Source organism: Sarcophilus harrisii, chromosome 4 (assembly GCF_902635505.1).
Source record: "Sarcophilus harrisii chromosome 4, mSarHar1.11, whole genome shotgun sequence".
Classification (NCBI taxonomy): domain Eukaryota; kingdom Metazoa; phylum Chordata; class Mammalia; order Dasyuromorphia; family Dasyuridae; genus Sarcophilus; species Sarcophilus harrisii.
In genome coordinates this window covers 353,585,651-353,598,948 of record NC_045429.1, presented here as the reverse complement: position 1 = coordinate 353,598,948, position 13,298 = coordinate 353,585,651, and the positions used below count along the sequence as shown (strand labels likewise).

Sequence of the window (13,298 nt, the reverse complement as noted above, 5' to 3'; positions counted from 1 at the left end):
CTTTCGGAGGGCAGGGGCGGGACCTGGAGCCTGGATGGGGCGGGCCCAGGCGTTCGGTTCGCTTCTCACAACACCCAAGAAAGCTACTTATTTTTGCTCAGTCCAGACTTCTCACTGATCTTCCTGGGTGACTCAAGGGCTCGCTTATGCTTTTTCCTCTTCTTTAACCACTCCTCCTTCTTTAAACATTTCCGAGGTAATACGCTTCCCCATCTCAGTCTTTCCACAGGGAGCCGGGTTGCGGCAAGGGCCACGTGCGCCATCCGCCACGTGGGCACGCCCCGCCCGAAGGCGGAGTTTGTCGGCGATCTTTCTCCACCCCCCTTTCTCCTCGCGCCGGACCCCTCCCCCCAGCTCCCTTCATTTTTTTCCCACCTCCATCCCCGCCTTTCCTGGGGCCAACGCGAAAGTCGGCTCGGACCTAGGAAACGGTGAGTAACCCCTCCCCCGGTTCCCCTGGGAAATCGGTCTCCCCACCCCAACCTGGGCCTAAGGAGGGGGTTATGGGAGGAGCGAGGCTGCGGTCCTGGGAGTGGCGGGGGGCGTACGGCAGCCTCTTCCCGAGAGCCCGGGGGGCTCCCTTTCCTCCGTGACTCTCTATGCCTTTTCTCTATCTGCCAAAGGAGCCTGAGATCCCTGTTGGAGCCGAGGATCTTGCAGGGCTGTCTCTCCCTCCCCCGGGCTGCCCCAGGTGTGTGGGTTGGGGGGCACCCTCGCTAGCCGAACTGGGGGGAGGGGCTGAGAAAAGCCGGGCGTTGTGCTGCGGTCCCCGCAGGCCGCGGGAAGCGCGAGCCGGGGACTGGAAGGGCCGAAGTGCCGCCGGGGACTGGAAAAACCCTTTGAAGGACAACCTCCGCCAGGGACTTCTTAGGGAGCTGCTCCCCGGGGCCGGTGAGGTGTTCCGAGCCAGGGTGGGGGGAAAGCGGAGGGGCCGGGCCAGGGTCTCCCTGCACCCTGCTCGGCTCCGCCTCTATATTTGGAATCGCTGCCCGACCCCAAGCTGGACCCCCTGGGAGGAAGAGACCGACGCTGAGTTTGGTAGCCCCTTGTCCTTGTGCTTGTCCTTCAGTGATTTCTCTTTGCTCACAAGGAATGTGCTGAGGGTGACCCAGCGCTGCTCCCCGCTTGTGTCTGTCTCAGCTGCTCCTACCCGCCCAGAGCAGCGAGGACCCGAGGAAGCCGAGGTCTGGGCCATTGCTTTAAGTTTGATCCACCCAGGATCCCCGGAGGGTGGGCTGGGCTGGGCTGGGCTGGGTGAGAGTATTTTTCTCGATTATGAGGGAATGGGCTCGGGAGCCTGTCCCTAGTTCTTTATCTCGAACAACTAAGGGGTTTAGCCCCTGGTGTATGGACTCTTGTCCTGTGCTCTTTCCGCCCCCCGGAGGGAAGAGTGGATTGATTAACTGAGTGGAGGGTGTTGGGGCGGGAGGGGGGTGGGGAGAGAAGCTGCAATTAAAATTGCCGGGCTTCTAGTCCTGGGGACTGTCTCAGCTCAACCACCCACTACTACTATGGGTAAATAAGTATCTTGGACCTCAGTTTTCTCACCAGGTAAAAACGAAAGAATTGGGCAAGAGGGCATTTACAGCTTTAGTTCTATGAGTAGGAGATCTTTGGGGGATTCTTATGGACACTTGGGGCTTACAAAAAAAAATTCCTTTTCCCAAAGGTAACCTTTTTGGTAGAGGAAAGCGATATGGACTTAAATTCAGGTTTTTTTTTTGCCAAGAACTCAGCTTTTTAGGGTTGGAAGTAGAGCTCAATGCTGGAGAAGTGGACTCGGAGTCAGGAGAACTTGGTGGCATCTTCAAAGTTCATTAGCCACATGGCTATGGACAAGTCATTAAATCTCCCAGCCTCAGTTTCCCCATTTGTAAAGTGGAGATGTGTCCAATACCTACCTTGGGTTATTGAGGTGAAAAAAGTACTGTGTGAATAATAAAACACTATAGAAGTGTGAATTATTTTAGTTGCTATTATTAATGACCCAGAGTTATGTATGATTTTTTTCCCTCATCCCTAGAGCAAGAGGGGACTTTAAGTCATCTGGGCCATTCCTCTTATTTTATAGATGAAAATGCTGAGGTTCAAAAAAAGTTATTTGGATTATCAGATCTTGAGTCTAGTTCTCCATAAAAAAAAAAAAAGGCTTCTCCCATAATACTTGAAATTTCTGTCTCACAGATACTTGGGGTAGGAATGAGCATCTTTCTCCTGATATACAGGCCTAGAGGACTTAACCCCACCACTTGTTGCCAAAGTAGCATTGACTTTTGCCAAGGACAGCCTAAGTTTCCTCAGGCAGAACTCTCATAAATATTTTTTACCCCGGATCCCTAATTGGCAATTTGTAGGACAGACTCACTCTCCATCTTCTTATACCTGAGCCACTGACCTCATTCCCAGCTTCCCTGGACAGCAGCCTGCCTACTTGATTCAGAATCCCTCAAAGAATTGTCATTATCATCATAGCCGAGTTCAACTCTTTGTGGATGATGAAATACATTTGTGTATGGATGGATACACATCAGTCTTCTGATATTTATCTCATTATTTCCATTCTCTTTCAGATGCACCAATTGATCTTACATAGATTCCTCCAGTCCAGACTCCTTCATCGTGCCAATGTTCTAGCTGTCCCGTGTTCAGAACCATAAAATCCTCTTCACCTGTAACCCAAAGCCCCTTTGGGAAACGAAGCAATATGCTGCAGCAGGTAACCTAGATTACAGAACTCACAGATAGCATTAATAAAGAAGGATCTGCCCAAAGTTCACTACTCACAAGAGGGAAATGAAAGACAAGTTCTAATCAGTATGATATAAATAGATATTTCAAGTACTAGAAAATTCTGTTCTTTGTAGCACATGAGCATTTGTTTTGTGGCAAGGTATTTGGGTGGGTTATGGCATAAGCCCACAGTGTGGGCTTATAGCACAGTAGTATTAGGAATATTATTCCTTGATGGTATAAAGATTAAATTGGAAGAAAGTAGAAGTAGAAAGGCTGGTTAAGAGGCTATTGCAATAAGTGGCATGTGAGAGAAGTAGAGGGACCAGAAGCCAGAGATTGTTAAGATACTATATAGGTAGAATCTGTTTGACTTTGTAATTGATTTGATGTGGGTGATGAGAAAAGAGGTATGATTTGGGTCACTCATATAAATAGTAAGGAAAGGAGCAAAGAGCAGTTTTTGGAGAAAAATAATGTTTGGGACCAGCCAAGGGGTACAGTGACAGTGGATCATCAGGATGCAATTGATCTTGGAGACAGGTAAAAACTACAAGTTTGACATTTCGAGAGAGAGAAATGGGGGTGATCAGGGCTGTAGTTGCAGATTTGAGACATGCCCCCCATCCTACAAAATAAATGGTAGTTAATGTCATGAATGTGAAAGAGATTGGCTAAAGATGGGAGACTTTACTGAGGGGGATTGAGGGCTGAGAGGGGTGATGTGAGGTAGCAGAAGCAGATAGGTCAAGCGATCACCCTGGAGTGTGATGAAGATTCAAGGTCAAGCGATCACCCTGGAGTGTGATGAAGATTCATTTCTTTTGGTGATTGAACTACTTATTCTCCATAGTGCTCTGATGTGGGATAGGCTTTTGTTTTTTGGAAGGGATTAGGCCATACTGAATGAAATGAATAATTGTCTCAAGCAGTAGGCCCTACCAATACAAATAGAAAAAAATGAGATAATCCCTGCCCTTAAGGAGCTTACAGTCTTAATATAGAGAAGGTGTGATGTCCCTAAGGGATATTTTGATTTAGAAAGTTACTGGGATGAGGGGCAATGACACAGCTGATTTGATTTTGGTTTCATAACTGAGGAGGCACACACTGGGTGGCAGTAAGATGATTGTCAAAGAGACAAAGAGTTGGTAAAACATGGCTGAAGTAGGACCTATATGCAGGTGGGCAATTACAGCTGCTTCCAGTTGGAAGAGGTGAAAGGGTTATATCCAACCACAGTGGGTTGGCAGGTTCTTTTTTGGAAGGCAGTATATCCAGAAAAAAAGACTTGAAACAGAGAAGGCACCATTTGTATCCAGGTATGTCTGGCCCCCAAGAAGCCCAACATGGCAGGTTTAGATTCATTCCAGAAAATAGATTAGATTCAGAAAAACTCCACGAGGGTCCTGGACAAATCTCATGCCTTGGAAAGGACCCAACCTGGATGTTTGTCTGACTGGTATGTGTATGGCTCCACTCCTTTCAGAGTAGGAACCATTCCAGGCCAGGGGAACAAGACCAGCATTGTCTGGTGGGAACCACGGGGCTCCCTTGCCCTGTTTCAGGGTGACTTTCTCTTTCTGCTGGCCCTAGAAAGGGAACACCATGTTGTGGAGAAAAAGAGGAGTATGGGTGAGTGGCCCCCTCTTCAGCTCACCGAGCAGTTGGAGAGTCCAGTGTGTCCCTGCTCCATGTGTCTGTGTTAACTGGACAGGTTTTCTAGAAAGAAATATTTACAAAGAGTGTCAGAAAGCTTTTTATCAAATCTGAAGGTCCCTCAGACATCTATTTGAACTCCTGCCCCCAGATTTTAAAGTGATGAGAATAAGAGAGAGAGGTGGGAAAATTTTGACTTTATCGAAAGGGCAGGAAATTGACTTCTAGAAAGTCATTGACTTGCAGAATTATCTCTAGACTAAGATGGTCTCTATTAGCTTGATACCACCAAGCTGCTTTGGGAAAAGATGTGCCCAGTTCTATCCGTGTTCTCAGCATTCAGGTCCTTGACCTTGTGAACAGGTTGTGGAATAGGTAGCAGAACTAACTGCCCGTGTCCTCTCATTCCTGAGCCAGGAAGCCTTTTATTGTCTTGACTCTTTGAACTGAGAGGCCTAAAGCATTTGGCCAACCCCCAGCCTGCCACATCTTTATAGATGTTGTTTGACTTTCAATATTGTCTTCAGATTTGAGTACCTTAATTTCTAATCATTGCAGTTCCTCACACATTTCTTAAATACCTACTTTGGGGCAAGCCCTCTGCAAAGCTCTGGGGAACCAAAGACAAAAAGGAAAATAGTTTGTCTTCAAGGAACTTACATTTCATTGGAAGGAAGCCATCTGTACACAGATTTTTTAAATTACAAAATAATTTTTTGTGGGTTTTTTTTTGGGGGGGGGGGGCAGAGAAGAATGGTAGTCTTTTATTGGAAGTTTGCACTTTTATTGTGGAAGGATCAAGGGTTCCAGGAAATGGAAAACATCAAACTTAGTGTTCTCCATCTTCCTTCTAAGTCATTGTTTCTGGGTTTTGCAGTTTTCTTTTTTACTCTTGGGGTCCAAGATGAAGTAAAGAAAGAATGGAGGGTATGAACTCTTGTGGATGAGATTGGCTACGAAGGGAAAGATGGGGGCCCAGAGAATGCCAGCAGCCAGATGGGAGAGGGGGGATCTTTGCCTCCACCAGATTGTGCTCTATAAACCACTGAACAGTCTCCCTAGCCATCTCCCAGACACTGTGCTAATTTGGGCTTTTATCCACATAATGGTTGTGGCTTGCCTGTTAGTTTGCACAGCCTGCACACAGAAATTTAAGCTGCTCAGAGCCTTAGAACAGTGCCTAATGAGAGAAAAGAAAAGGACTGAGGAAGTCTCTCTCATGCAGCGCCCATCTGCCTTCTCCTTTCTGCTTCCCAGATCAATGGCCAAGGCACCCACTCCCTCCTCTGTAGCAATGACCCTCTCAGAGAAGATCTGCAAGTCTTTCTGGAGAGTGAGATCCAATTGGCTGAGCTCGATGACCTCATCAAAGTGAACCCTGTGACTCCAGCAACAGGTAGGGAGCAAGGTTCTTGAGGAGATGGGGGGAGGTAATATCTTCCCTAGACTCTTCCAGACCCAAGGTCAAATTGGTGAGACCCAGGATCCCAAGCCAGCCTTGCTGATTCAGATCTTTCCTAGCAGGAAGCTTCCCCAGCTTGGGTCTCACAGCCCTGGAGCTATTTCTAGGTGGGCTTCATTTTAATTAGATCTGAACTGAGTCAGGAGAGAACAGTGTAAAAATGGCATTTGACTAATTGTGGGAGGGAAGAATGGGTTAGAGGTGTGTGTGTGTGTGTGTGTGTGTGTGTGTGTGATTGCTCACTCACAAAAGCACTCTGGGTACTTTAATTAATGGTCCATCTGTCTCAGTCCTAAGGTGTCTACAGGAGAGGTACCAGGTGGATGTGTTCTACACCAATGCTGGCTGCACCCTTGTGGCTTTGAACCCCTTTAAGCCTGTCTCTTACCTCTACTGCCCAGAGCTGATGAGGGACTACCACATAGCGCCTCAACTGCAGGCAAGCTTTGCTCACTTCTTCACCCCTCACCCTGTTTGTGTCATGGCATCCCAGAGTAGCACCAACTCCTGCGCTGTGCTTAGAGAGGATTACACAAGTGGGGCCCCTTATCTTCAAGGAGCTGACAGTCTTGGGGGTGCAGCGTGCCTCCTGGAAGGGAGGCCAGCCTTTGGCTGAAGAGGTGGGGCAGAGCTGTCTGGTCAGGCTGAGTCTCTGGGGTAGGAGGCAGAGGGAGGGCCAGGACCGGAGAGGCTGGAGAGTGGAGTACTTCTAAACTCGGTATTGGCAGCTTTACCCCGCTCAGGGTTCATCCAGGGGATTGCTTATCTCAGAAGAGAGTTACTGTGTATGTCCCTTATTGTGGTGAGTTCTTTGGGTATTTCAGAAATTAAAGCCTCATATCTTCACTGTGGGCGAGCAAACCTACAGGAATGTCAAGAGCCAGCTGGAGCCTGTCAACCAGTCCATCATCGTCAGTGGGGAGAGTGGAGCAGGGAAGGTAACCGACATGCTTTGCTCTCCCTGGTGTTGGATCTTCCGCCCAGAATGGACATCCACTCCAGCCCTTTTGAAGTTGCTTTCTCTTTTTCATATCCAGTCAACCCTATAATAGGAGAAGCAGCAAGGGAAGGTAGTAAGCTTTTATTAATTGCCTTCTTTGGGGCAGGCATTGTGCTAAGTACTTTACAAAATATCTCATTTGATACTCATGATAGCCTGGGAGGATAGGTGACTCCAGGCCCATGGCTTTTTGTCTTGTGCTGCCTGCCAGTTGCCCTAGAAAGAAGTGAAGGTCAGGAGAGATCCATGTCCCAGGCCTAGCTCTGCTTCTCACTAGGTGCCTGACTTTCATTGGGTTATTCTCCCTCCCTGGGCTTCCTTATCTGTACATTATCAGAGTTGACCTAGATGATCTCTGAACACCCTTTGAGCACCAGCATTCTAGGATCTCATGCTCTGGCAAAGGGACCGGTTTCCTCCTCCCAACCTGATTCCAAGCATCCAAGGTTATGGAAAGGGCTGGTAGAGCTGGGAGGGAACCACTGAGAGGGTGTTACTCTTGCCTCGGAGGCCCTGGCTGGCAGTGCCAGTGCTGCTGTAATGAAAAAGATTTCACAAGGCCCGAAAGCCTGAGACTGGTGTAACTAGTCGGAGCAGGCCTGCCCCAGAGGCCCCACCAGCCACAAGCTGCTCGCCTCCCTCACTGCCCTCCCCTGGACTACTTTCCTTACCACAGTAATTTGACTTTTAAAATTCCCTTTCAGTCTATGATCTCATTCGATCCCCACACCCTCCCCACATTCCTGAGAAAGTGGGCAGGGCAGGCCCCCTCCAGAGTGAGAAAATAGGCCTGCAGAGCTTCCGTAACTTGAAGAGTCATCCAGTAAACTCTGGCTTTCCTGATGACCCAGCCCAGGGCTCTAGGGCCCACGGCCTCCAGTTCCCATGCAGGGGGTCAGTAGATCAGGATGGGCGGACCAGCTCCCTTCCTACGGGCGCAGTCTGCCGCCTGCCTCAGCCTCTTTGTCCGGCTTCGGCCTTCCCCGAGAGCCATTGCCTTTCGTTGGTCTGTGTAGAGCTTGTATGTACCTCGTGGTCCATGTCGTCCACTGAGAGCATGCATTCCTAGGTCAGCCTCCTTCAGGTCCCCAGCACACCGCTCTGTGCTTTGTGAATGCTTAACTGACAGGCCTGTGACAGGGCCTGGGGAGGCCTTGGGCAGGGCCACCACGAGGCTGTCTTCCTCTGCAGACATGGACGTCTCGGTGTCTGATGAAGTTTTATGCCACCGTCACCAATTCCTCCATCTCTGAGGAGAGCCATGAGAGAGTGGAGAGGATTGAGAAGAGAGTCCTGGATTCTAACCCAGTCATGGAGGCTTTTGGTAAGGACCGTCAGGCTCTCCTCAGCCCTCTGGGGATGTGGCTTTTCTCTGCCCTCTCTAGGCCCCAGAGCCTGTGATTCAGGGCTCCCTCTGCCTAGGCAAACAGGCACAAAGGTACCATGGGTCTGGAAAGGGACCTTGAGGAGGAAACTCGGCCGTTCTTTGGGCAGCAGGCCACAACTGCTCTTGAACCAATCCTGTATTTACTGACTGCCTCCCAACTTCAGAAAGGCCCTTCTTGTCTCCCCTAATTGTCCATTCCAACTGGTTGGGAAGTCCTCCCCTTGGTCTGGCCTAAATCTCTTTCTACAGCTTGGACTCCTTTTCCCAAGACCCATCCTTTGTGACTGGAGGGCAGGTCTCTCCAAATGGGAGCCTTGATGAGGGTTTGTTGAGAGGGTAAGGGCCTGGGTGGACCTGCCACTGACTTACCTGGGCCTCAAAGAAGAAAGGCAGAGAGAGAAAAAGGAAGCAGGGACTTATGGGCAGGAGGTTGTGATTGAGAGGAGAGAGAATATCAGTGACTACTTCTTTTGTAGGGAATGCTTGTACGCTCCGCAATAGCAACAGCAGCCGTTTTGGGAAATACATCCAACTCCAGCTGAACAGGTAAAAGCAGGTCCCAGGCTTCTGCACAGGTACAGCTTGAGACCTGTGCTGTGCCACGGGTCACCTGGGAAGGGGTAGTGCCATCTCTTGGGCCCAGAGACCCCAAGAAGGTGTTCCCAGAGACCCAGAACAGGATCAGGGAAGAAAGACAGGAGCCTGGCTTCCATGCCCATGATGGCCCTCGTGCTGCAGAGAAGCAGGCTATCCAGAACATAGCAGTTTGGCTAGGGCCAATGTCCCTCCAGACAAGGAGCCTGCCTGGCTTGGGCACAAAGAGGGGAGTCTGAAGGAAGAGGGTACCAGCAGAACTTTTACAGGAAAGTAGAGCTTCTCCTTTCAGATCCTTTTTCTGTCATTTGCTTAACAGCTCTGGGTCCCTCAGCCCTGGTCCCTGCCACTGGTCCTGAGTTCTGGATCTTGTGGCTTAGAAAAGGCACATGTGTGCCTTGGGCACACTCAGGAGTTTGTTGTCTCCTGGAGGCCTTGGGCCTTTGCTAGAAATCTATAACTTGGTTCATCACAAAAAACTGGAGAGCAGGATTTTCTGACACTTTAAGATGTATACATTTCTAAATTCACATGGTAGAAATGACCCTTCCTACACCCTTCTTGCATGCAGCACATTGCGAGATAAGGGGCTATTTACTGTGTTTACCCTAGTCCTAGCACAGTTCCCCCCTCTCATCCACAGGCTTGGTGGGGTTTGGGCTCAGTCCATGTTGGGGCTAGCAGTCCCTGGGCTTTGCAGCCATATATCTACCTTCTGCTCCCTAGAACTCAGCAGATGACTGGGGCCTCTGTCCAGACTTACCTCTTGGAGAAAACTCGAGTTGCCTACCAGGCCCCACTGGAGAGGAATTTTCATATCTTCTATCAGGTCTGTGCCAGGCTCTGGGTTCCAGGGTACCATCCTGGGGCTGTAGGTAACGATGCCCTTTGGTGTTTACGACTGGTGATTTTTATACTGATAAAGGGACCTGTTGCTCTTCTCACTATACTCCATTCTAGGTCCTGTTTTTGAGATGTTTTCCTAGACAAATTCCAGCTGGCCCCAGCCACTTCAGTTATCCCATTGTTCTTCCTAACAACTTGTACGTAGGTCTACACATAATTAATTCATGTTATTTAATAATGATAGATGACAGCTACAGGGTTCTTTACATTTAATCCTAGGATTAGACCTACCATGAAAGGAAGACAAATAACATTCCTGTTTTGCAGATGAGAATATTAAGGCTCAGAGTGGCTATGTCCAAAGTCACACGGTGATAATTAGCAGACTGACAGCTAGATAGAGAGCTTCTGGTTGCGAATTCTGGATTATCTGTGAGACCTTTGATGCCTCCTTTGCAAATATATGTCCCATGGGACCTCCAACTAATGAGTGTCAGAAGAGCAGGGCCCTAATGTAGATAAGAGCCGAGAAGGGAGAATTGGGGACTGATCACCTTTGACTGTGGAATATTTGTGATTGCCAGAATTAACTAAGGAAGACTCTTTTATTAGAAAGTTTCATCCATATTTATTAAGTGTCTATTGGATACAGGCCCTGTCACAGATGATGGAGCTCATGGACCCTGGCCTGAGCAGCTTACAGAGCAGTGGAGAGAGGCGTTTTGGGCACCAATGACTGATTATCCAGTATTACCTCAATGCAACTCTTGGAGTTTCGTTACCGAGATGCTGCGGGGTTTTACCATTCAACTTCTTTAGATCAATTTACAGATGGGGAAACTGAGGCAAGCAGGGCTGACTTGGCCAGGATCCCACAGCTGGGAAGCAGCTCAGGAAGGAGGTTCCTGACTTTGTGCACTATGGCACCCTCTAGCTGTCGCTTGTCTTATGAGAAATATCAAAGTACTTTGTGAAGTCTTGAAGGAAAGGGCTAGTGGTAGATCAGAGGCGTCAGCGAGGGCTTCTTGGAGGAGATGACATTTTAGATGGCCTTTAAAGGGTGGATAGCAATGTTTGAGACAGAGGTCAGCCTGAGCAAAAACACAGAGGTGTGAAAGTGTGGTGACCAGCCAGGAGCAGCAGGTTAAGTTTGACTAGAATGCAGACTGTAAGGACAGGGGAAAGGTCATTGTGAGCATCGGGTCATTCCTATGGGCCAAGCACTGTGCTGGATTACAAATGTTTAAAAAACAGTCCCTATCCTCAAAAGAGTGGAAAACTGGGAGAAAGGGCACAGCACAGAGATCATGATGTTTATGGGGTTAAAACCAACTAAAGAAACTGGTGTTAAAGTTAATAATGTGACTGTGTGGTCCACGCACTGGGCTTTGGGATATCAGTAAGACTTGGGTTTAAATCTCTAGCTTATACACTCTCTAGTGACTTGCCAAGTTACTAAACTTCTCAGTGCCTCAGTTCCCTCATATGTATAACAAAGTAGTTGGATTTGATGGGAAAAATATGAATGGATTAGACTACGGCCTAGTCTTTAAATCTGTTACCCTAAGAATGAGAAGTTTGTGAGTGGCTCTGAATTCTGAGCAAAGGTATAGAAATGTTATTTCCATTCCTCTGTTATAAACATGAAGAGGCTTTTGAGCAGAGTGATGTTAGCAGCCAGATCTATGCTCAAACGGAACATTATAGTAGCCATATGTAGGTGCCCAAAGGGGAATGAGGATTGAGGCAAGCAATTTTTATACTGCTAAAGGGACCTGTTGCTCTTCTCACTATACTCCATTCTAGGTCCTGTTTTTGAGATGTTTTCCTAGACAAATTCCAGCTGGCCCCAGCCACTTCAGTTATCCCATTGTTCTTCCTAACAACTTGTATGTAGATCTTGTACGTAGGGGACTGTTGGAGTAGTCCAGGTGGGCAAAAATGAAAAAAAGAGAGGAGAAAGATGTAAGAAATGGTACCAAAAGAAGTGAAATCAATAGGATTTGACAGCTGAATGAGAAACAGCCAAAGGTAACCCCAAACTTTCAGAAATGGGCAGACTGGGTAAATGGTGCTCCCAGTGTTCCCACTGGGCTTAGGGATGTAATGGGCTAAAAACTCTGAGCAGATACACTGAGGTCAGAGCACTTAAAAGTCAATTACCAATTAGATAATACTCTATCAGTATATACTTGGAGAAAGAATGGCCCTGCCCACTACGCTGCAGGCTTGATCTGTTGTGTAGAAGATTGGGTGGAATGAGAGAGCCAGAGTCGCTCCTGGCAGATTGGTGTTGCCATTCCGTTCACATCCACAAAGAATAAAGATTAAGGACTTTTGCTGATCCTGACTCTGGCTGATTCTAAAATATCCAAGGTGCTAGCACGGGCTTCACATAGGGAAAAGACGAGCTCCTTTTTGAATAGGCTCAATTTGAGTGTTCATCTGGACTCCTAAGAGACAGTCCTGTAGCCCATTGGAGAAGTGGGTTTAGAAGGAACTTAGGAGAAAATTCTGGACTGGAGATACAGATTTGTGAGTCTCCATGATGGTGGTAGTTGAAGCCATGCAAATGAATTAGATTGTCGAAGAAGAACATAGTGAGAGAGGGACCCTGCATGATATACTCCCCTCAAGCATTCAGGAGGAAAAGGAGAAAATGGTGTCTGAAGCTAAGAGAAAGGAGAATGTTTCCAGTAGGGGGAAGGCGGTCACTTGTGCCAAAAGTGATGGCAAAGTCGAGGGAAATGAGGACCAAAAGAAGCTAGGGGTTTAGTAATTAGGCTTCCCAGATAACCTTTGAGAAAGCAGATCCAGTAGAGTGGATGGGAACAAAGCCATCGTGCAGGGGGTATGGAAGAGAACTCCCCCCCCTCCCCCCAGGCCTAGTAAAGAAATGGGGCACTGGGTACAGGCGAGGAGTTAGGCAGCAAAGAAGGAAGGAGAAAAGTGGAAATGTAGTTGCCTAAAATTTAGAAGGATCAAGGAAAAGCTTTTTTAGAATTGATAACACCATGTGTGTTTGGAATAGATGGAAAGAAACTGTTGGAGATGGAAAGAATATAATTGGGAATGACCTCCAAAGCAACACCATGGAGTCAGGGTAGGGATTATTTGTCGTCATTGCTTACCACATTAGAAATAGGATGTAGAGCAGAAATTCTCCCCATGTGATACTGGGGGCTGTCTCTTCCTTTCTTTTCTACTTGGCAGTGTCTCTTACAGGGCCCTCTGTGGTGAATATAAGATGATCAGTCTTCTGCCCACAGGTCTTGAATGAGGGCTTCCATGTGGGCATTAATCTGGCATCTTTTTGGTTCTTCAGATCACCAAGGGAGCCAGTTCCAGTGAAAGGTTAGAGTGGCACCTGCCTGAGGGAGCAGCTTTCCGTTGGCTGCCCAATTCTGAGAGAACCTTGGAAGGTAGGAAGATATCAAGGCTTCTGGGCCCTAGTTTGGTGGCAGGCATGTGAACTGAGCTCAATGTACCCAGATTCCAGAGGGTAACTTGGCATCTGGGTTTGGATTCTAGTCCTCCTCTGCCTCCTTGAGTCTGGGACCCTGGGGCCCAGAGGTTGGGGCTGATTCAGGGATAGAGTAGTTGGAGGTCATGACCGATGT

The 13,298-nt window shown here is 48.1% G+C and overlaps 1 protein-coding gene across 7 annotated transcripts in view; it reads left to right on the top strand.

Annotated features, from left to right (window-relative positions):
• The window catches only part of MYO19 (myosin XIX), a 42,350-nt gene that overhangs the window by 11,938 nt on the left and 17,114 nt on the right, over positions 1-13,298 (top strand). For 4 of the 7 annotated variants that reach the window (XM_031966534.1, XM_031966537.1, XM_031966538.1 and 1 more), the window contains exons 1-11: positions 262-431; positions 624-691; positions 1,091-1,184; positions 2,571-2,716; positions 5,647-5,785; positions 6,142-6,290; positions 6,676-6,789; positions 8,043-8,175; positions 8,715-8,784; positions 9,559-9,661; positions 13,004-13,100. In XM_031966534.1, coding sequence (XP_031822394.1) covers positions 2,705-2,716; positions 5,647-5,785; positions 6,142-6,290; positions 6,676-6,789; positions 8,043-8,175; positions 8,715-8,784; positions 9,559-9,661; positions 13,004-13,100 — 817 coding nt within the window. In that variant the 5' untranslated portion in view covers positions 262-431; positions 624-691; positions 1,091-1,184; positions 2,571-2,704. Of the gene's footprint in view, positions 1-261; positions 432-623; positions 692-1,090; positions 1,185-2,570; positions 2,717-5,646; positions 5,786-6,141; positions 6,291-6,675; positions 6,790-8,042; positions 8,176-8,714; positions 8,785-9,558; positions 9,662-13,003; positions 13,101-13,298 lie in introns of those variants that run through there. The other 3 variants (XM_031966535.1, XM_012548103.3, XM_031966536.1) reach the window with 3 other exon arrangements.